Source organism: Myotis nattereri, assembly GCF_964212035.1.
Source record: "Myotis nattereri genome assembly, chromosome: 1".
Classification (NCBI taxonomy): domain Eukaryota; kingdom Metazoa; phylum Chordata; class Mammalia; order Chiroptera; family Vespertilionidae; genus Myotis; species Myotis nattereri.
In genome coordinates, this window is record NC_138075.1 from 76,874,894 (window position 1) to 76,898,513 (window position 23,620).

Below are 23,620 nucleotides of genomic sequence, written 5' to 3' on the forward strand. Positions count from 1 at the left end.
CTTTGCAGGCCAGAAGGGAGTGGCAAGAAATATTCAAAGTGATGAATACCAAGAACCTACAACCAAGATTACTTTATCCAGCAAAGCTATCATTCAGAATTGAAGGTCAGATAAAGTGCTTCACAGATAAGGAAAAGCTAAAGGAGTTCATCACCACCAAACCAGTATTATATGAAATGCTGAAAGGTATCCTTTAAGAAGAGGAAGAGGAAGAAAAAGGTAAAGATACAAATTATGGACAACAAATATGCATCTATCAACAACTGAATCTAAGAATCAAGTGAATAAATAATCTGATGAACAGAATGAACTGGTGATTATAATAGAATCAGGGACATAGAAAGGGAATGGACTGACTATTCTTGGGGCGGAAAGGGGTGTGGGAGATGCGGGAAGAGACTGGACAAAAATCGTGCACCTATGGATGAGGACAGTGGGTGGGGAGTGAGGGCGGAGGTTGGGGCGGGAACTGGGAGGAGGGGAGTTATGGGGGGGAAAAAGAGGAACAAATGTAATAATCTGAACAATAAAGATTTAATTAAAAAAAATTATATATATACACACACACACACACTATATATATATATATATATATATATATATATATATATATATTCAAATGTATGTGAATTGGAATGTGGCAGTTACATCCATTCAGCAAATATTTATTGAGTGACTACTACGTAATAGGTATTTTAGAGATTTAGTAGTGACCAAAATACTAATTCCCATCTCATTTTCTGAATTTACTTTACTTCTTAGGTATTTTACACTGCCTTTTGTGATGTGTAGCTTTATATATGAGCCTAGAAGTAGAGGACGCAGAAATGAGTATGCACACACATGAGCATCTCTGAACATTTAATTCTCGGGATTACACTGAATGAGAAGCAAAAACACTGTCTTCCTCAGCTGAAATACTGTTGGGAAAGTTGGCTGATATGAAATCAGGAAGACTTCACGGGGACTGCTCTACCTAAGCGTATTTGCTTCTTAATAACCTTGGTCTAGCAACTGCCCTCAGAAAGCTAATAAGAGTTGCTTTTGTACTTTCATTTGGGATGTATCCTTGATGGCCCTATGGTTAGACACTTGTATTATTACTAAAGTAAGGTAGCCCTATTATGGCAGTATTATAGAACTGTTAAATTAACATTTGACTATTCACAAGTCTGAATTTATCATTTGTTATATAATTTCTGTTTCTTTCAAGGACCTGAACAAATAGAAATGAAATATATAGAAGTTTATATAGCAATAAGACTAGAGTCTTGGAGGAGAAAGAGAGTACTGGATATACCTTGCAGAAGATGAAAGGAAGTGATTCATCTTCAAATCAGAATTCTGCAGGTCACCCCCTAAACAGTATAAGCATTTTTGTCTAGGAAAGGAAAGGTTTTCTAGAAGAAGAGACTTAGTTTCTAAAAAAAAAAAAAGAAAGAAAGAAAGAAAAGAAAAAAGGAGACATATGTAATACTCTTTGTAATACTTTAAGCCAGTGGTTCTCAACCTTCTGGCCCTTTAAATACAGTTCCTCATGTTGTGACCCAACCATAAATTTATTTTCGTTGCTACTTCATAACTGTAATGTTGCTACTGTTATGAATCGTAATGTAAATATCTGATATGCAGGCTGGTCTTAGGCGACCCCTGTGAAAGGGTCGTTCGACCGCCAAAGGGGTCGCGACCCACAGGTTGAGAACCACTGCTTTAAGCAATAAAACAAAATTTTAAAAAATAAATAAAAATTTAAGAAAACTCTAAAAAGAGAGAGAGAGAGAGAGAGAGAGAGAGAGAGAGAGAGAGAGAGAGACAGTTTCTGGTAGGCTCTGGGATTCCTAAGGCCTGGATTGCCTCCTCTCATCTTCAGAGGAAGCCAAAGAAGTAACACAAGTACTTTTGAAAATAAGTCAGATGAAGAGCAGCCCCCAGAGATCTTTGCTTTCACATTCACTTTGGGTAAATCATGACAGTAGTAAATTAGGCAAATTTTAGGAGCACAGGAGGGCCACTTAGCATGATCTGCATATAGAGTCTTTTTTTTTTTTTTTTTTTAAGGAAGCATTTATTTATTTTTTTAATTGTTTTATTGACTTCAGAGAGAAGAAGGGAGAGGGAGAGAGAGATAGAGTTTTCTGCTAAAAAAAAAAAAAAAAAAAAAGAAGCCACTGGGGGCCAAAAAGGAAAGCCGCTGCTTTCTTGTCTGCCCACTGTTGGTCTGCGTACAACCCTGAGCCCCGCAGAGAGGAAGGAACCTCACCTAGATCTCTTCTACCCAAAACAGGTGTAAGCCTAGTTGTGAGCTGATGAGTGCTGCATACACTACATTTCTTAACTTTTCTTCATATACTAGAGGCCCGGTGCACAAATTCGTGCACAGGTGGGCTCCCTTGGGGTGGCCTGCGGAGATTGGGCCCCAGCTCACACCCCCAGCCTCGCAGCCCTGCATCCCTGCCTGGCACTCTGCCTTGGCCTGGCGCCGCCCCCTCATCTGCTCCACCATCCTGCCTGCTGGGCGATCGGTCAGGGGCAGGCCCCCTGCCCGGCTCCCTCAGCACCTGGGAGCCAGGTGCCAGCCCCTACCCCCGCCACCGCCACCACTGGTCACCATCTGCGGGGCGATCAGTGGGGCAATCAGGCCCCTGCTCCCACCCACCTTGGCCTGGCACCTTCCACTCACCTGCTCCACCATCTTGCTGCAGTTCAACTCTCATCAGGGCCCATCGGAGCCCGCAGCACTGCCTCCTGCTACCGACGCCCACCATGTTCCACGCTGCCCCCTGGTGGTCAGCGCATGTCATAGCGAGCAGTCGAACTCCCAGTCGATCGACCATCCGAGGGGACAATTTGCATATTAGGCTTTTATTATATAGAATGTTGTAGTAGACTTTTCAGAGTTAGCCACAACAATGCCTCCCATCCCACATGCCCTTATGCAATGTGACTTTGCCACTCTTCCTGTTAACAGGTAAAGCTCATTTCCCCTCCTCTTGAGTATGAGCTGGCCCTCTAACTTTGGCCAACAGAATGTGGCAGAAGTGATACTGAATTTCAGAGCCCAGACTTTAAGAGGCCTTGCAGTTTCTGCTTTTGCCTTCTTAGAGACCTTGGCCTTCATGAACATCCAGTTATCCTGATAGATAAGTCACTTGAAAAGAGAGAAGTAAAAGAGAGAGATATTCTGCAGTGGTTCTCAACCTTCTGGCCCTTTATATACAGTTCCTCATGTTGTGACCCAACCATAAAATTATTTTCGTTGCTACTTCATAACTGTAATGTTGCTACTGTTATGAACCGTAATGTAAATATCTGATATGCAGGATGGTCTTAGGCGACCCCTGTGAAAGGGTCGTTCGACTGCCAAAGGGGCTGCGACCCACAGGTTGAGAACCGCTGTTCTAGAGATTGAAAGACCTTGAAGGGGAAGAGGCCCTGGAGGATGAATCTATGAAAGAGGCTCCATCACTTCAGCCATTCAGCTGAGCGACCAGAAGTAAGGCCAACTTGGATGCTCCAGCTCAAATCAGTGCTGCTCGAGTAAGCTCAGCCCTCAGCACATGAAACTTAAGCAGGCCATCCTAGTTGAGGCCTACTCAGACACATGAAATCACAAGCAAACACATAATTATTAAGACCCTAAGTTTTGGGATGGTTTGTTACACAGCAACGAATTACTGAAACATCTACAGCACTAACCAACGGATCTTTGGCCAAAGGTTTTTTTTTTTTCCTTAAGTATTTTATTTTTTAAAAATATGTTTTATGGATTTTGAGAGAGAGAGGGAGAGATGGAAACATCAATGAGAGAGAAGCATCAACATCAATGGGCTGCCTCCTGCACGCCCCTTGCAGGAGATTGAGCCCACAACCCTGAGCATGTGCCCTGATGGGGAATTGAACCAGTGACCTCTTGGTGCATGGGTACATGCTCAACCACTGAGTCACACCAGCCAGGCTCTAAATTTCTCTGTGTTTTTTTTTAAAAGATATATTTTTATTGATTTCAGAGAGAAAGGGAGAGGGAGAGAGAGAGAGATAGAAACATCGATGATGAGAATCATTGATCGACTGCCTCCTGCAGGCCCCCTACTGGGGATCAAGCTGGAGCCCTGACTGGGAATCGAACCGTGACCACTGAGCCACACCTGATGGACCTAAGTTTTTATGATCAAAAGCAAAATAAGTCCACTGGGGTTAGACAATCTGTTATTAAATTAAACATTAGAAAAGACAAGGAAGGACATAGAAAGGGAAGTCTGTTTTGGGAATCAGGAAACAGATGTTCCTTGGTTTACTGAGAAGTCCAGGGATGGTAACCAGAGTCACAGGAGTTTGAGAGAGATGAACATATGTCAGTAGAATCTAGGCCTTTTTAGGAGTGACAAAGGTTGAAATATCTGAGAAGCACATGCTGAGACAGGAGATCAAAAGTTTTATTGGGGCCGAAACCGGTTTGGCTCAGTGGATAGAGCGTCGGCCTGTGGACTGAAAGGTCCCAGGTTCGATTCCGGTCAAGGGCATGTACCTGGGTTGCATGCATATCCCCAGTAGGAGATGTACAGGAGGCAGCTGATCGATGTTTCTCTCTCATCGATGTTTCTAACTCTCTATCTCTCTCTCCCTTCCTCTCTGTAAAAAATCAATTAAAAAATATATTTTTTTTAAAAAGTTTTATTGGGGGGAAAACGTTTTTTGGGGGAGTAACAGTTATTAAAAATTGGTAGGGGGAGCTCTAGCTGGTTTGGCTCAGTGGATAGAGTGTTGGCCTGCAGACTGAAGGGTCCCAAGTTCAATTCCAGTCAAGGGCACATGCCTGGGTTTCAGGCTTAAGCCCCAGTAGGGGCGTGTAGGACACAGCCAATCAATGATTCTCTCTCATCATTGATGTTTCTATCTCTCTTTCCCTCTCCCTTCCTCTCTGAAATCAATAAATATATATTTAAGAAAAAATTGGGGGAGGGGGGCACCCTGGCTGGTGTGGCTCAGTGGTTGAGCATCAACCTATGAACCAGGTCATGGTTTGATTCCCAGTCAGGGCACATGCCTGGGTTGTGGGCTCAGTCCCTGGTGTGGGGTGTGCAGGAGGCATCTACCAATGATTCTCTCTCATCATTGATGTTTCTATCTCTCCCTCTCCCTTCCCCCTGAAATCAATAAAAATATGTTTTTAAAAATGAAAAACAGCCGAAGCCGGTTTGGCTCAGTGGATAGAGTGTCGGTCTGCGGACTGAAGGGTCCCAGGTTCGATTCCGGGCAAGGGCATGTACCTGGGTTGTGGGCACATCCCCAGTGGGAGATGTGCAGAGGCAGCTGATCGATGTTTCTCTCTCATCGATATTTCTAACTCTATCTCTCTCCCTTCCTCTCTGTAAAAAATCAATAAAATATATTAAAAAAAGAAAAGAAAAACAAAAACAGGGTCGGGGGTCAGGCTAGATGGGGTCAATGAGGGAGAAAGGGAACATATGTAATACTTTCAACAACATAGATTTTAAAAACATGGGGGACAGGAAGGGAGTTTGGGGAGGGAGAACTGTCAGACTATAATGCAGACCTGACAAAGTCTCTGCCAGCCTGATGGGAAGTTCCTGAGAAAAATTGCTCATTAGAGTCCCAACTTCCAAGGGAATGACTAGGCCCCTGTACCACCCACCACCTCGCTCAGTCATTGGCCTGGGGCTGGTGAAGAGCAGGACAGCTGGAGTAGCCATTTCATTCTTGAAGGAACACCTCTAAAACAGCACATCTCTGTATCTGCCAAAGGAGACTCAGTGTATCTTGTGTAGGTTCTTAAGTAGTAACTGTCTTGGTCCTTAGTTTGTTGTATGGATTTTAAAGTGGTTATTATGAAAGCTGAATTCAAGAGAATTATACACTTCCTCACCCTTCTCCATCTTTGCATTTAGTTAGTTATTTCCCTCTGGGAATCTACAGGCCATTGTTTGTGTCTATCAAAGTATGTATTACCACCATGTAAAAATGTTTACATTTTTCTCTTCCTAGACTGAACTCTTAGGGCCAGAATTGTGTCATATTTATTTACTTTTGTATCTACTCAACACTTGGCCTCTGAAAGAAAATAAATCCTCATAAATTAACTGAATGAATAAGCAAAGAAGCTGTCTCTCACTCCTAATAGTAATTCTCTTTATCCATCCAGTTTGAACTGGATCCACTGACTATTTCATGTATAGTGTTTGGCAAGCGCATTTATTTACACACTCATTCCAGCAGGTTAGAATTAATTCACCTTCCAAAAAGATGGCCAAATGAAGGGATTAAGAGTGAGAAATGCAACCTGGCCAGTGTGGCTTAGTTGATTGGCCATCTTCTGATGCATCTTCCCATGGTTGCTGGTTGCTGGTTCAATTTCCAGTCAAGGGCACATGCCTGGGTTGCGAACTGGATCCCTGGTCAGGGCATGTGCGGGAGGTAACCAATGGATGTTTCTCTCTCTCTCTCTCTCTGTCTCTCTGTCTCTCTGTCTCTCTGTCTCTCTGTCTCTCTCTCTCTCTGTCTCTCTGTCTCTCTGTCTCTCTCTCTCTCTCTCCCTCCCATTCTTTTTCTCTAAAAATATCAATGAAAACCATATATGAAATGGTGGGGCTTGGAGGCTGCAATAAGGGAGACTAAAGGCTCCAGAAGAGAAAGAAATTTAAGGTGAAAAGAAAAAGAAATAAAAGCTGTCAGGTAAGAGAGGTCAATGAAAGAAGCAGCAGCACAGGTAGGAAAAGAGTGAAAAGGAGACAGAAAGAGGGCAATGGGGAGTCAGGCTCAGCGCTGACCTGCCCAAGGAAGTACCGTCAGCAGTGGCCTCACTGACAGCTGTTATCATAATGAGAACTGGCATCTAGAGAGAGGGCAAGTCTAGTTTAATTAGTTAGGTGGCATCACCTATGTCCAATAGGGGTAGGGGAGGTAAAGAAAATAGAAGGATTGGTGACCCATCTCCTTCCACAGGCTGAAAGGAAAAACAGATTTATAAAGCTTTGCCAGGAATTAAAGAGACAGGAGCTGTTTCTTCCCTGAATTGAGTTCACAAGATTCCTAAGTGTTCCTATTTATTAGTACCTTTTAAAGGAATCTGTACTGTTGTTGTGGGGGCAACTAGAATCAAACATCATTCTTTACCTTTTATCAAGCCAAAATAGATTTACACACTCCCTCCCTTCTGTCTTCCAGCTTTATACCAGGAGTCCTTAATGATGTAGCAGGAAGCCAGCACCAAGTGACTTCGGGCAAATCATTTTACCAGTTCCATCTCTTTAGCACTAAGATTCAGTGATATTGTAGTCACAAAAAAACTTCTGGAGCATCTTCTTTTTAAAATTTTTTTGTTAATCCTCACCCAAGGACATTTTTTCCATTGATTTTTTAGAGTGGAAGGAAGGGGGAGAGACAGAAGCATCAATGTGAGACACATTGATTGGTTGCCTCCCCCACTTGTCCCCACCACCCCAGTGTGAGAATTGAGCCCATAATAGAAGCATGTGCCCCTGATGGAATTGAACCCGTGACCCTTCAGACTGCAGGCCAATGTGGATTATCTTCTCTTTATGAAACCAAGGTTGCAGAATTAAATATGAACCTTACCATGTTGTAAAAAATTATATGTATATGTGTGTGTGTGTGTATACACACACACACACACACACACACATATACTAGAGGCCCAATGCATAAAATTCGTGTATGGGTAGGGTCCCTAGGCCTGGCCAGTGATCAGGGCCGATTGGGGACTTCTGGCTGCCAGCCGGGGCCTTCCTTCGTTCGTGCCGCCCCCTGGTGATCAGCACACATCATAGGGAGCATTTGAATTCCTGGTTGAGCTCCCAAGGGGACACTTTGTATATTAGCCTATAGATATGCTCTTCATTTCATGCTTCCACCCCCAATGTACTTCCTCTGCTAAGAATCCTTCTTTAGTCTGGCTGGCATGGCTCAGTGGTTGGGCGTCAACCTGACCTATGAACCAGGTCCTGGTTCCATTCCTGGTCAGGGCACATGCCTGGGTTGTCAGCTCAATCTCCAGTGTGGGGCATGTGATTCCCAGTGTGGAGTGTGCAGAAGGCAGTGGATCAATGATTCTCTCTCATCATTGATATTTCTATTTTCTCTCCCTCTCTCTTCCCCTCTGAAATAAAAAAGAAAGAAAAGAATCCTCCTTTATCTTGTTGGTAGAAATTATTAGGGTTGAATTATTTTTTCTTTTTCTTTCTGTTTATAATATCTGACCTCAAGGATCATAAAGATTAATTCATCTTGGTTCTGCAAATTAATTGATGTCAGCCAGGATGGCCTGGAGTTCAGGAAAGACTGATAAACAGCTTCCAACCTTTAAAGAAAACAAACACCTCCACAAAATGAAACATAAAAGCCTGGTGGTAGAAGGTTTTAGGCGAAGAGAAAACCTCGACAGTGACTGCACACAGTGGGCAACTCCCCTGCAGAACCTTCTGAGAACAGGGAAATTACATTCACTGGAGATTGCTTTAAGACAAGGCTGCATAAATTAAATATTTTAGCACCATATGCTCAGCTTTTGGCAGGGAAGGGAATCTCAATGTTAGGAAATGCCATATCACACCCCAGCTGGCTATTTAGTCATGAAATAAGGAGAAACACACAAATATTTGGTTAAAACACCTTTAATGAAAAGGGAAAGACACTAACAGCTCCCTTGTCTGCTCTTCACATTTTTCTATGTTAGGAAGCTCTGGAGCCTACATCTTCAGAGGAGAAACCATCATTCAATTCAGTCACTAGCAGAACCAACACTTTCTCCTCCTCAGAACTGTTCCAAATGATCCTATGTTAAGAGTAAATACTACATCTCATTATAAGATGGAGAGGCAGGGAGGACACCATCTGGAGCTCATCTCCCAAAGTCTGGGACTCTAAGAGCCAGATAGTAGCAAAGACATAAGCCCCAGTCCATGGGCAGGCAAAATGGGCAGGAAATGGGCCTTGAGAGAGAAAGGTGATGAAAATACAAGGGGCCAGGGTGTAAAGGAGGGAGTAATCTAAAACTAGAAGCACACTAGTGCTAGGAACTCTCCCAAGATCCATGGTGCACTGCTGCACCCTAAGTCACTATTAGTCCAAAAGAACATTCATGAGATCCATCCAACCAAGAATTCGAGGCCCACTCCCTTATATCACGTCCCTTTCTTAATCACACAGGTTCCCACTATAAAGCCCTGTAGTGAGCAACACTCCTCAACTCCCCATTACTTCTTCAACTATCCTCATCAACAGCGCTTATTAAAGATATGAACTAACTTCACATTTCCTAAAATATTCCAGGGGAGACATCTTGGCAAGAAATTCACTTGTTTCCTAACTTGGAGAGGCAATGATGAAGGAATACGAGAAGCTGGAGATGTCTTGGCATATCGACCTTTGCCTTAATGAGATTATCAAGGAGCTTACTGGCAAGAGTATGCCCTTTATTTCTCCCTACCCACTAGGGCTGAGCCACAGATACAGATATTGCTGCACCTTCATTGCTAGCACCTTTTGGAGCAGGGGGAAGGAATGCAGTTTGCTACTTCTCTTCTATGATAAGCTGTTCAGGCACTGCCTTGGATGCAGGAGGTTGAAATAAGAAGAGGGCTCTTTTCTCTTTAGCCTCTCTGAATCCTGTTGCTGGAGGCATGTCCCCAGCCACAGCTCTTGGACCAAATAGCACTGGTGGTGCCAAAGTGGTAGTGGTAGTGGAAGTGGATTTGGAACTCCCAGGCTTGGGTGGGCAGGTCACTGGACAGGAAAGCCATGTTCTAGTTCCAGAAAGACAGGAGGCCCACCCTTACCAGCTGGGCAGGAATGTCTTGGGAGAAGAAGCCCTGCAGGTTGACCTGGTCACCAGAGAGGAGTGGCACTGAGCCCTTCAGGGACAGCTGCTGGTCCCTTTGGGCTGGGCTGCAATTCCAAATGTGGGTGCTCAGGTGCACCTGCCAAAGGGAAAGGGAGTGGAAGAGAGGGGAGGGGAGAAGGGTCACCCCAGGGAAGCTGGGAAGGGTTTCCCTTGGGAATGTGAAAGCTGTAGAGAATCTATTTCCCTCAGGTACAAAGAATGGAGAAGAAAAATTCCTCAGGGGGGTCAATCTCCTGTGAGCATGGTTTCCAAGCTCGGGGACTAGAGAAAAACCACTTGGGACATACTATGTAAGAAATTAGAGAAAAAGACAAATGAAGCCTCTTAAATCTTAGAGGTCCTTCTACAGAGCTCTCAGTTTCTGCAAACTAGGTCAAAGGGTAGCAGGTACAACAAAAAAAAAAAGGCTCATGGGATTGTAGGGTCATCTTTTCTGGGAAAGGGGGAGAGCCCTGGGGAAGTGATGGAGGGAGAACAGCCTGGGACCAAGGAAAGAGCAGCAATATTCTGAGGGCCATGAGGGGCAAAGGGCTGTACCTGGTGGTGAGCCAGCAGCATATGCTTCTTGAGGGTAGCCCGCTCGAGAAAGCCCTGCCTGCAGAAAATACAAGTGAGGAGTGGCCCCTCCTTGGGGTGGGTCTTCTGATGCTCCTCCAGGGCTGCCTGGGTGGGAAAGGTCTGGCCACACACCTCACAGGCCTTTCTGCTGCTGCTCTCTCCTGGCTCCTTTCTCATCACTTCCTGCATGCTCAGCTCCTCCACCAAGGTGGTGCTACTGCCTTCCCCTTCGAGAGCGAGTGCTGCCTTTGGGCTTGAGCTCCTCTCTGGTTTGCCCCCCTCTTCGGTGACTTCTGCAACCTCACTGCCTCCCTGCTCCCTCGGCTGTGTTTGATCCAGGCTGTCTGATGGTGGTGGCGGTGGCAGCGAAGGAGGCTGAATTGCTTTCTCACTGCTGTCCATCTCCTTCCCAGCTGTGGCTGCTGCCACCACCATCCCCACTTCCTCCTCTGCTCCAGATGCCTCTTCAGAATCACCTCGCACTGATATTGCTTTCTCACCTCCACTCTCTGAGCCTCTTCCTGCCAGAGAATCTTCATCAGTCACATCTTCCTCCTCTTCCTCGTCCTCTTCCTCCTCTTCAGACAACTCCTCTTCTGGGGATGGTTGCTGAGATGGTTGCTGGGGGAAGCTCCCTGCCCCGGAGACTGTAGATTGCTCAGAGCCATTCTCTTGGGCAGCTCCCCCACCTTCAGGGAGCGGGTTGCTACCATTGGGGATTTGGCCCCCCAGGTGCATCCGAACATGCTGCTGCAGAGAAACTGCATTGGTGAACTTCTTCTGGCAGATGGGGCAGGAATTCTGGGCCCGAGCAGCTGGGCTGGCCTTGTGGCCCACGAAATGTGCACGCAGATTGCCCCGGGTGGAAAAAGCTCTGCCACACACTTTGCATTTGAAGGGCCGCTCACCTCCATGTTGACCATAATGCAGGCGCAGTGCTCGAGGACAGCTCAGCACCCGGAGGCAGATGACGCACTGGTTAGGTCCGGATGAAGCTGAAGATGAGGCTGCAGGGGCAGAGGTGGTGGCGGCTCCTGAGGCGGTGGAGGCCATGGCCACGGCTCCCTGTCGGTCAATCTTCTCTACCAGTTGCTGCAGCTTCGATGTCTCAGAGGGTGAGGCCCCCAAGGGCTCGAGCACATAGGGGAAGGGGAAGCTCCCCGTGGACTTAAAGTGGTTGGTAAGCAGTGCCCAGCTGGGAAGTGAAGTCACCAACTTACTTAGCTGCATGCGGGTTGCTGTGCCACTTTCCGTCACCCCTGCAATGGCGGAGGCCTCAGTCCCTGGAGGAGTATTCTCATCAGCTTTACTCTTTGGCTCTACCGCTTTCATGAGCACAAACTTATTGAAAGCGGGGAGTGCAGGAGCCGTAGCTGTGCCTGCTCCGGTGGAGAGCAGCGTCAGGCTCTCCGTGGCACTGAGTGCTGTGGTAGAGGCCACCAGAGGCTTGCGTTCCACACCTCCACCTGGCATGGCTGCCTCCTCCTCAGCCTTCTCTGGCGGCACAGACATACCGTAGGGCAGGCCGCTGCTGGTGATGACGTAGTCTAGGTGCTCTGGCACTGGGTGAGGGTTCATCTGCACGTGCGGGTACTTCTCACGATGCCGGTGAAAATGCACTTTGAGGTTGCCCCGGGTGGTAAAGCGGTTGCCACAGACATTACACTTATAGGGCCTCTCACCTGTGTGTGAGCGCAGGTGGATCTGCAGGGCGCTGTCACTGCCAAATACTTTGGCACAAAAGCGGCATTTGTGCCGTCCACCAGGCTTCTCCAAGGGACCCATCACTTCCCCATAGCCCAGCTCACCACTTCCGTTCTTTGGCTTCAGGAGCCCTGGGGAGGCGGTGGCCTCCAGGCCTCGGGCTGCCCCAAGACACTGTGCTGCCAGTAATCCCGTGGTGCCTGGGAATGCCAGATGAGGCGAGGCAATCAGCTGATCTGTGCTGCCTGGCAGGGCTGGGGAGGGGGCAGGTGGGGGTTTGTGGCTTCGCCCAACCCCTCCAGCAGAAAAAGGGTGCTGTGACCCCAGCGGATGGTAAAGGTGGAAGAAAGCCTGTTTGGGCGTTTCTGCGCCTGAGGAGGAGGAGGTGGAGGAGGAAGATGCCAGTGTCTTGCTAGTTTGGACAGGCTTGATGGGGCTGAAGAGTGGAAGCAGGGGCTTGGTGGAGGTGGCAGTCCCTGTCCCAGGTAACTCTGAGGGACTGCCAGGGGCGCCCACCGTCTGGCCTAGGGAGCCCAGCAGGAGTACCTGCCTGCAGATCTGCTCGGTCATCTGCATCTGGTGGATCTGGCGCTGCTGCAGCACTCGCAGCTCCTCCAGGATCAGAGGGATGTTCAAGTGGCCACTGCCCACGCCTGGGGGCTGCGGTGGGGGCGGTGGAGGCGGAGGAGGTGGCGCAGGGGTGGACTCTGGAGGTAATGGGGTTGCTCCCAGCTTGGGACTGGCCAGGATCAGGCCTCCTCCTCCCCCCGCTGCTGTACCTGTGCCAGCGACTAGGAAATGCCCTGCAGACTCCTCTCCTCTCCGCTCTGCTCCCCAGGTGGGATCTGTGGGCACAGAGGACCCAGGATCCGGGGGGTTGCTGTGCTCCACCTCCATGACCTGGGGACTATTGTGGCCCTCAGGCCGGGGTTCAGAAGAGTTGTTGGGGTTCTCCTGGCCTCCGATGATCACCATTACAGGGGGTTCAGTAGAACATGCATTCTGGTGAGCGAGGAATTCAGTCGGGTTAGTGAATTGTGCGCAGCACTTGGCGCAGACTTGGGGGTGGTCCTCCTCGCTAGCATCACCTGGGAAGAAGAGGAGAAGGCGTGGGTGGTGCGGTCGGAATGGCCATCCCGAGGTTCTAATTAACTACGAGCCCAGTAACTGCTGGTTGGGGGAGGGGAGATGAGCTCACCATCAGGCCAGGCAGAAGGCTAGAGCTCAGTCCTGACACTCCTGGACGCGAGAACCCCAGCAGGGGGTGCGGTGGGGGAACACGCAAGCTAGTGCCCTGCCGGGTCCCCCCCACCCACCACCACCAACCCCGGGCCGCCAGCGGGCCCATGGAATAGGTGTGGGACACGGACGAGCGTCTATGCAGATAAACGTGCATTTGATCCCGTCCACCGAAAGTCCTCCCCTCCCCCCCGCGTGTCCCCTCCGCCCCCACCCGTGCCCAGTCCGGACCCTACCGCACCTCCGGGCTCCGCCGGCTCCCCGCAGGGCCCCCGGAGAAGGGAGCTTCTCCCGGCTTCGTGCGCCATGGTTGTGGGGGAGGTGGAGGGCTGGGTGGAGTGGGAGACAATGGGGATGGGGATTGGGGGAGGTGGCGGTGGCCACTGGGGCTGCGGCAGCCTCTGCACCCAGCGGCCCAGACTGCAGAGATGGAGATCGCAGGCGGCGGCGGGGGCAGGGAGGCGGGGGAGGGGAGCGGGGCGGTGCGGAGGTGGGAGGAGCAGAAGCCAGAAAGCTGGGAGAGGGGAGATGGGGGTGGGGCTGCTGGCGAGGAGAGTTAGTGAGGGGGAACTGCTGGGGAGGGCGGCGGGAGCTGGAAGAGGAGCGAGCTGGGGCGGAGGTGGGTGTGCGGGGGCGGGAACCTGGAGCTTAGGAGGGTTTCCGGAGGCTCAGTGACAGGTGCTGTGGGTCACGGTGGGGGTTCACCTTTCCTTGCCCTCTGCCAGCTCACCCCATCTCCAGATGCCTTTGCCCAGGCCTGTCCCCTCCCCCAGCAAGCTCAAGGGGGCACAGTGGGAAACACAACCCTGTTCAACAGAGCAAAGCGATAGGCTTCTCCTGTTTTTCTTTGCATAAAAGATCCGCTGAGCCTGGAAATCGTCGACTCCAGAGAGGGTGGTCTGATCGCCTCAGAGGAGCCCCAGAAGCCAGAGCGCAGGGGGAACCCAAAACATTCATCCATCAACACACACCCCAAAACACCCCAAGGTTGATCCTGTCTTCCTCACCTCAATTACCACCCTCCCTCACCTCCCTCCACAAAAGAAGTTTCTCAGGGTGGGAGGCTGCAAGGTAGAATTTCCAAGAAAGGTATTTCAGGACTCCTCTTTTCCAACCACCCTGCCCCGCCTCCTCCGGAATAATAGCTGAGTGCAAGTTACTCCACAGATCAGCTACTCCACACGTAAATTACAAAGTTCATGCTTATTTAAGGAGCCATCTCCTAAATGAGCCATCTTCTCTGCTCTTCCTTCATTGTCCTCTTGCAACACACTGTCACTATTAAGGACGGGAGGGCTTGGGGAGATGCTGGCCCACCTAGCTCTAACTTTGGGGGAGGGGAGCTCGTCCTGAAACAATGGGAAAAATGCAGCTGGGGCTGCCTGGCAGCCTCTGGATTTAAAGCCCCTTTCAGCTTCAACCTGGTTTGAATGCCTAGAAATTGCTCGGGGCAACAGGCCTCCTAGCCTCCTATTCTGAGAGAGGTATGCAGGGATAAGATGCCTCCCAGATCGGGTACTATTCATTCTCTTCCTACCTTGAAATGGATTTCCCACTTCCTAAAAGAATTTATCTCACTAACAGGAGGTGACCACAAGTTCTTAGTTTTGTGGTTTGCCTGAGCAACAGTAAACCCATGTTGTTCTAGTCCCAGTTCTATTCTTGCCTGCCTGGTAAGTTGAGGCACGGTGGTCAGTCATACCACACTATGCCACTATTTCCCTTTCTGAAAAGTGGGAATATCATAGCTGTGCTATCTTCCTCAGAGAAGTATTGTGGGGACAAAAACTTGAGAAGCTCTTAGTATGTACATATGGGACTTTAAATTTTCGGGGGAGTGCCAGATATTATGGATTAGAGAATTTACATTGTCAGTGGCAAAACAAAATAAACTGAAATACACTAAAATTTGTGTATACTAAAATTTGTCATTTTTCTTATTAATCTTAGTAATTTCTGAAATAAAATGTTGGCTAATACCATTGGCATATGTCAAGGGTAGGGAATCTTTTTTGGAAGGAGCTGAAACAACCTAACAGTAGTAACATCATTTAACCTTTGAACAAAATTTTGCTATCTTTTATTTTTTAATATATTTTTATTGACTTCAGAGAGGAGAGAGAGATAGAAACGTCAATGACGAGAGCATCATTGATTGGCTGCCTCCTGCACTCCCCCCACTGGGGATCGAGCCCACAACCTGGGCATGTGCCACAACAGGGAATGGAACCATGACCTCCTGATTCATCAGTAGACAATCAACCCAACCACTGGGCCACACCGACGGGGTGAAATTTTGCTATCTTTTTTCACTGAAAACATTTTACTGAGTTATGTCTTGAAACTTCAGGTAATTCATTAGAATCATAACATAGTAAACGATGGCTCTGTAACAGATGAGCTAAGTGCTTCCAGGGCTGACCCTTACAATGAGGAAATGGGAGGGTCTGTTGCAATTTGGCAAGTCACAGGTTAGTGCAATGTTATGTTTACACATCAGGACATTTAAGCTTGGAGGGATTAGGTGACTTTTCCAAGTCCACACAGTAAATCAGTGAAGGAAGCGTTCAGGATTTTGACTCCTGTCCAATGCTTTCTGAAGCACATCAACATTGTGTGGCTTCCCTAATGCTAAAGAAAGGGCCCTGTGTGGCACCTACCTGCCATTTGCTCTCTAGCCTCAGGAAGGGCAGGGAATCAGATGGAAGCTTTCTACTGAGCATTTGTTAATTAGCATTGAACATTTGATATCAAGTTGCTGTTTTGTCAAGTCTTCCTACAAGAAAAGAAATCCTTTTCTTTTCATCTTCTCCTGGGAAACACTGTCCCCTTTCTTGGGTTTAATGAAACTTGCTTTCTGATGCGTAATTTGACCTGCACTCTTCTTTAAGGTAAATTTAGTCCCTGGTGAAAGGTGACAGATCAACAGCCACCTGTAAGAGGAACCCTCTACTTCTCAGCACTTTGCACTCACTGCCTGTCTTGAAAAGGGGGGCATGATTTTTAGGCAGACACAAATGAAGTCATAAACACTGGCTGGAATAAACTAAGCTGGTAATGGTGTAGTAGATAGCAGATAAGGTGAGGTAAGCTATTCTGGGTCACATGCAAAATCTGGGATGGATGAAGGCCTAAGACCTGGACATGGTTGTTTAAATTTATAAAGAGCTTAAATGATGAGGAAAAGGGAAAACCAGGTGACTCTCTAAACCAGGTGGGCCATCCAACGGCTGCTTTAGGCTAGGGAGAGAATGGCAGGGGAGAACAAAGAGGAAAACAGGTGGGTAATGTGCAGCAAGGTGGTTTGTTGAACATGGTTCTCAAACTTTGCTGCCTATTAGAATTACTGGGAGAGCTCTTAAAAATCCCGATGGTCAGGCCACACCTCAGACCAAGCAGTTCAGAATCCTTGAGGGTGGAATCCAGGCATCAATATGTTTGCAAAGTTCCTCAGGTGATTTTACTGTCCACACAAGGATGAGAACCACAGTACCTATCAGAGTACTGCCCTTCCCATCAACCCTTCCACTTTGCTCCTCACAAATCTTATCTGTGCCCAATCTGGCCAAAATGTGGACATAGGCAAAATGAGCTGCTCACTGCTAAATCTTCCTGACAGGCACCCTCTCTATTCTGCCCACAGCCAGACGTTAGTTATCATGCATTCTACTTCCGTGAAGAAAACTTGATGATTTAAACCTGACTGAATTTAGCCACCGTATTGCCTTTCCCAATGTGCCTCTTGAACCACATTTCTAATTCTAAGATGAAAGGCTTTGTTCTACAAAGAGTTTGAGAATTTTCCAGCCATTAAGGAAACAAAACACCTGCCTACTTACTATAAACATTGGACCAACACTAATTAGCAGGGTCCATAATTATGAAGTGATTCTGTAACTGCTGCTATAGACTATTTCTAAGGCATAATGTCCCATCTTCTCTTCCTCACTCTTCTCTCCTAAATATACACAGATACTCCTTTGTCACCCACACCTACTAATGCACCCAGGGCCTGTGCAACACGGTGGATAATTATGCAAGCACAATGCTTTGTATATCTGGTGCGAAGTGAGAAAAATATGTTTGTTTCCAGAATAGGAATATCTTAGGTCAAACATAAAAAAGTATTTTAAATGGATATTTTTCTGACATCAAAAGACTCAGAATTCATAGCACTTGGGAGCTGAAAGGGAATTGAGAGATCTGACCCCTTCTTTGAACTCAGTCATTGAGTGTCCCAGCTCAGAATCTAACAGACCTGAGTTAAAGTCTCAGTTCCAGCACTTTGTAATGTTTGTGACCTTGGGAAATGTTCTTAATCTATCTCAGGCTTGGGATTCTCTTCTTTAAGATGGAGGTACAGCCATAAAAAGGAATGAAATTCTGACACATGTTACAAAATGGTTGAGCCTTGAAAACATGTTAAATGAATTAGACCAGACACAAAAGGACAAATATTATATGCTTCCATTATATGAGGTACCTGGAATTGGTAAATTCATAGAGACTGAGAGTAGAACAGTGGTTGCCAGGGATGGGGGGGGGGGGGGGGTTGCGCAGGGGGAGGGGAAAAGAGGGAAAGGGGGCATTAGTGTTTAATGAGTATAGTATTTTACCACACACAAGAATTTTTTAATGGAGGTAATAATAGTGTAGTTGGGAGGAATAAACAAAAAATACATTCAGGATTTAGCATAGTGCCTGACAAATAGTAAATGTTCCACAAATATTATTGATGAGTGTCATTAATTACAGGCCAAAAGGTGAAGCCCTGGGAGCAGGGACTTGCCCCAGGTCACATAGCTTCAAAGTCCAGGCTGGACTGAAAACCAGGCTTTCTGCTTCCTTCTCCAGTCTCTGCCACATCATGCCTGAGTTACTTCTATCCACTCAGAAATGCTCTCTTTTTGACCCAGGGGTACCTAGGGCTGAAAGGCTTAGGGCTTAGCCTGAGGGACGTTGCTTTCTGCTTCCAGATATAAAGAGAACAGAGCCCTTAAAACTCTAATTTTGCTTTCTTCCCCTTTTGCTGCTCTTGATGTCAGCCAGCTTCCATTTCTCCCTCTAGATCTGTTTGGCTGTTGTCCTGGTTTCTCCTTCTCACTAAATATCTGGGTTTCTGGTTGTTTCCTTTATTTCCCAGATGTACTAGTTTACATTTTCCCTACTCACGTCCCTTATGTTCTCTCATCCAGATTTCTAGACTCTGTAGGGGAGAGATTTTTTTTCTCTCTCCAGAGTTTTAAAGTAAATAGACTATTTCCTTCTCATCACTTATGTGCAATAACTATTCTGTTAGGTTTGGGTGTTCTGGTCAAAGAAGCTGAACAAAAACATGGCTGGATAACAGGTTTTACAGACTGTTTCTTGGTGACGTCTTAGGTCGCTGCAGAGATGCGGCTTTAAAAATGTGCAACAAAGGCTCAGCATCTGCTTGTCACATAGAGTCAACATTGCTTGAAAGAAGGCAAAGACTCCAGAAAACCTCCGTGGCACCCTAGCCTCCTAAATACATGTCTGCTGATGCTCATGATAACGACCAGTTTCACAGGTACAGCAAGGGACACACATAAGAGCCCCCAAATAGGAAACTTCCCTACCTGCCCCAGCCAGTTTGGCTCAGTGAATAGAGCGTTGGCATGCGGGCTGAAGGGTTCCAGGTTCGATTCCGATCAAGGGCCCAGGTTGTGGCCTTGATCCCCAGTAGGGGGGTATAGGAGGCAGCCAATCAATGATTCTCTCTTACCATTGATGTTTCCATCTCTCTCCCCTTTCCCTTCCTCTCTGAAATCAATAAAAATATATTTTTAAAAAAGAAACTTCCCTACCTAATTGTTGGGGCATTCAGAACAAGAAAATGTCTCAAAGGTAGAAGAAAAAGTCAGGGGACTGAAGATCACATAAGCAAACAGAAACCCTATCTGTGGAAAAGGAGGAAATGAGAAATCTACATATCTCATAAGAGCAGGAAGGAATTTTAGATTTCATCAAACAGCTCCCACATCTTAACAGATGAGACCCAGTAGCCCTCCAGGTCATGTAAGTAACCCAGGATCTTTCGCTTTCAGGAGAATGCTGATCAAAAAACCCTTATGCTTTTCTTAAGGCAGATCTTAGGAGGTAACTACGGTTACTATACTTTGCCGCTCTTTACATTTATGTTTCTCATTTTCATGGCTCAAGGCAATATTTCAACTGAAATTTGTTGCTGACCTTGGGTTGAAGTCTACACTGTTTCCATGGGGATGGCTTTGGAGCAGCATCTTTATGCCCCCCAGGATTCACAGCCCCAAGTGGGAGCTACAGCTCAAGGAGCTTGGGAAGCCACTCAGGGCAGTTGCTGAAGGTTCCTCTGGGTCCCTCACAGATTTTTGCTCAGCTGTGGAATGAGAATGGGTGAGCAGACTTGGGAAAAGAGAAAGGAAGCCTCCTGGGCTGGGGGAGATTAAGCACTGTTCCAACATCAAGCCAGCAGGGGAGCGGGACTGTGAGGCAATTCTGAGGGTCTGAGGGAAGTTTCCTGTAGCGCAGGAGGAGGAAACATCCGGCCTGCAGAGGCATTAAGAAGGGCTAATGTGTCCCAGGAGGGAACAGATGTCACCACCATGAGCCTCTAAATATGGGCACAGTGGGATCCCAGCAAAGCAGTGACTCTGAGGAGGAGGTGTTCTACCCGCAGCACAGTATGTCTGTTAAGGTCAAGCCATCACACCTGGAGCACCGATGTGACTGGCCTCCAGTCATGTTTTTACAACAGGTGGAAAACCAAATGCATGGGTTAGTTTTGGTCACTTCAAATACATTCTCCTAGAGCTTTTCATGGCACCCCTCTCATAAAGAAATGTTGAAATCTGCCAAGAGATTCCTGAGTTTTGGTCATATTTCAGCACTTTGGGAATTGCCACTGTCCTAACGTATAATGATAATAACAATACTCGCGTGCATTAAGTACTTATTTATGCTAGTAATTTTTCCAAGTGCTGTACATTCATATATTAACTCATTTCGATTCTCCCAATAACCTAGTGAGGTAGCTAGTATAGTCATCCCTATTTTACTGATGAGGAAACTGAGGCATAGGGAGGTAAAGCAAACAACTAAGATTGCTCAGCTAACCAAGTAGTGGAGCCAGGATTTGAATCCTAAGAGTCTGGCTTCAGAACCCTTGTGCCTAATCCTACACTACATTGTTGGGTGAATTAACTATTTGCTAAACAAATAGTTTATCCCTGAGTCATGACTGTCACAGTGAGAACACATATAGCCATACCACTGACCAGTATGTCCAACCCTTGCTTGATCCTAAGAATTACCTGGACATTTGCAAAGATATAGATGCCCAGACTCTAGCCTAGACCTACCCATCAAGCAAGTTTGGAAACCCTGATTTAGTGGAGTGAGCACCACCAACCCTGAGCCTCAGGAAACCTGGGTTTTCATCCTGACTATGCCTCTGTTTCTGAGACTTTGGACAATATTACTTCTCAGTACCCTATTGCTCTATTGTCTGCCTATTCCTGGAATGCTATAAGAAATCTACCCCAACACCCATAAAGAAATTCTATCACTTAAAAAAACAGATGATAATATCCTTACAAAATGATATGCATGTACGTATTAACGCATACTTTTTTTTTTTTTTTTTTTTTAGCTTGGCCTACCTTGAAGCCCAAACCTAAGCACCTCATCCAGACCTCCCCTCCAGCTTCTATCCCAGGTGACACGGATACAAGTCCCAAACCAGGCTTCATCTGACCGACATTAGCTATCTCCCTCTGGGAGCTCTGATCCGCTCTCTGCTCAGCCCAACAATGAGAAACTTTTTTCTCTTCTCCCTCAGGGGAATCTCCGCATTTATCCAATTCATTCTCTTGCAACCCAACTCTCCAGAAAGAAAAGGGGGGCAAAATCCCACCCCTAAGAGACAGTCTTCAGGTCTGAGGATGTTACTTAGCAACGGCACAAAGACCAGTGAGCAAAGGGGGACCTGGGGAGAAAACTCTTGGGTGGGGAGACAGAGCCAGTTTGAAAACTCCATTTCATCCAGAGAAAAACAACAAGGAAAACACAAACAGAATCATTCCTGAGAAAAGCCAAGTGGGGCTTCTCCCTACCACAGGTCATCTCCTTAGTCCCTGTATCTCAACTCCTTCAGCCCCCCCCTCCTGCCCCCTCCAGTCCTCTCCCCTGTGACTATGTCCTCCCCCTGGTTTAGCCCATGGCCCGGGGGCCCTCCCCTTGCCCTGGCCTGACCCACACAGGCTTGCACTCAGAGCTCCCCCCTCCTCCCTCCCCAGGCACCCACCGTTGTCAGACGCGCTGGGACCTTCGCAGTCCGAGATTAACTGTTGGGGTTTCCGCTGCTTTCGCCTAGACATTCCCGGGTAGAGAGAGGTGAGGGAAGGAGGGGTGACGCTCACTTAGTCTTAACCAGGGTGACCTGGTCTGGTCTCTCCCTTGGGTCTGAAGCCAACTGATGCCTCTCCCTCAGCCAAATCACTGTGAAGCAGAGATGTTCTCTCTTCCCAGAGATAGACAAACTCTCTCTCTCTCTCTGATTCACTGTCCCTGACTCTCTCTCTCTCTCTCTTTCTCTCTCTGATTCTCTGTCCCTGACTCTCTCTCTCTCTTTCTCTCTCAATCTCTGCAAGTCTTTAAAGGGGAGACGCCCCCTTTTTTTCCCCTTCAGCTTCTTCCCTACGCTTCTGCAGCTCCCATTGTAAAAGCAAAAATCCTAATCTTTCCGCACACTCTTTTCTTTTGTGCTGCAGAGGAAAGGATTTAACCCTCTCCTCCCTGCTGGGGCCCTGGGCCTCTCCCCGTGCGGTCTGTTCATAAAATACCCACCACTTGTTTTCCTAACTCTTCTTCTAAGATATTCACAGTGCTTTTGATCCTTTCATGATTCTATACCACCTTGTTTGATGATGTGACTGCTTCTGGGCTATAGTTTGAAATAAGAACTTTCTGGTATATTCTTATAATGAGGCCAAGAAGTCAGCTATCTCTAGTTGAAAATGAGTGTACAAAAACTTGGCAAAAAAAAAAAAAAGTAAAGATGAACAGTCAGTATAAAAACTTCATGTATGTAGAGCTCTTTATAATTTATAGAATATTCTCATGTACATGCCATTTTTTTAAAATATTACAACTCAGACATTAGCATGGCATGTTTTACCACTCCCATTTATGATGATCCTATTTATAGATGAACCAAAAGGCTCAGTGAGGTTAAGTAACCTATCCGAGAATGCACAGCTATGATCTAGCAGAGATGGGCCTGGAAGCCAGGTGCGCCTGACAGTCAGGCTAGCATTCACCGCTCCCCCACCCCCGTAATATTGTTAAAGGTATGCTATGTCAACAGACTCTTGGCATGAAAAGAAAAGGGTTTGATGCCCAGCCATGGAGTTCAGCAGTTAAGCATCGGGCCAGGAACCAAGAGGGCACTGGTTCGATTCCTGGTCAGGGCAGTCAGGGCACATGCCTGGGTTCCGGGCTTGATCCCCTATGCGGGGGGAGGGGTGTGCAGGAGGCAGCCAGTTGATGATGTTCCTCTCTCATCTCTCTATCCCTCTCCCTTCCACTGTCTCTAAAAAAAAACCCAAAAAACAAAAAACAAATCAATGGAATATATTTTTTAAAAAGTGATCGATTTTAAGGAATCTCATTTAAAATAACAACCAGAGTCAGTAGCTTTTCTGTCTCTCCCGTTCCTTGTCCAGCTTCTAGTGTAGAGGGGAAGCTCCCTCTGAGAAGATGATGTAGATGGGTGGAGGCAATGAGGGGGTACTTTGAGCTCAATATAGAAGGAACTTTCTAAGTGTCACAGATTATCCAGTGAATTTGTGAGCTTCCTGTAATCAGTTCTCACAGTGCTCACTTCAGCAGCACATATACTAACACTGGAACAATACAGAGAAGATTAGCATGGCCCCTGTGCAAGGATGATGTGAAAATTCATGAAGCGTTCCATATTTAAAAAAAAAATAATATGTTCTCACAGAGGCTGAAAACAATTGTCAAGGATTCTATGGGAAGAATGTCCTTTTGGATATGAAGTTTGACCTTTAAGAACATCCTCCATCTCTGAAATACATCACTTGGTCACTAACCAGGTCTCTTCTGCTCAGGTGGTACACTTAAACGTGATTTGTTGTTGTTGTTATTCTTTAACTTGTGGCCATGCTATTCCTACCTGAACGTGAGTAATACTGTGCTGTTGGGCACAACATGTCCAGA

At 46.9% G+C, this 23,620-nt stretch overlaps 1 protein-coding gene across 2 annotated transcripts; it reads right to left on the reverse strand.

Annotated features, from left to right (window-relative positions):
* Positions 1-10,285: 10,285 nt before the first annotated feature.
* SALL2 (spalt like transcription factor 2) lies at positions 10,286-21,807 on the reverse strand (the record flags this gene model as incomplete). 2 transcript variants are annotated; one of them, XM_081106547.1, is made up of 2 exons in its annotated part: positions 10,286-13,227; positions 21,684-21,807. In XM_081106547.1, the coding sequence occupies 2 exons, from the start codon at positions 21,754-21,756 to the stop codon at positions 10,286-10,288; spliced, it is 3,015 nt and encodes a 1,004-aa protein (XP_080962673.1). The 2 variants fall into 2 exon arrangements, with proteins under 2 accessions (XP_080962673.1, XP_080962674.1); XM_081106548.1 differs by lacking the exon at positions 21,684-21,807 and adding an exon at positions 13,620-13,686.
* Between the last annotated feature and the right edge of the window lie 1,813 nt (positions 21,808-23,620).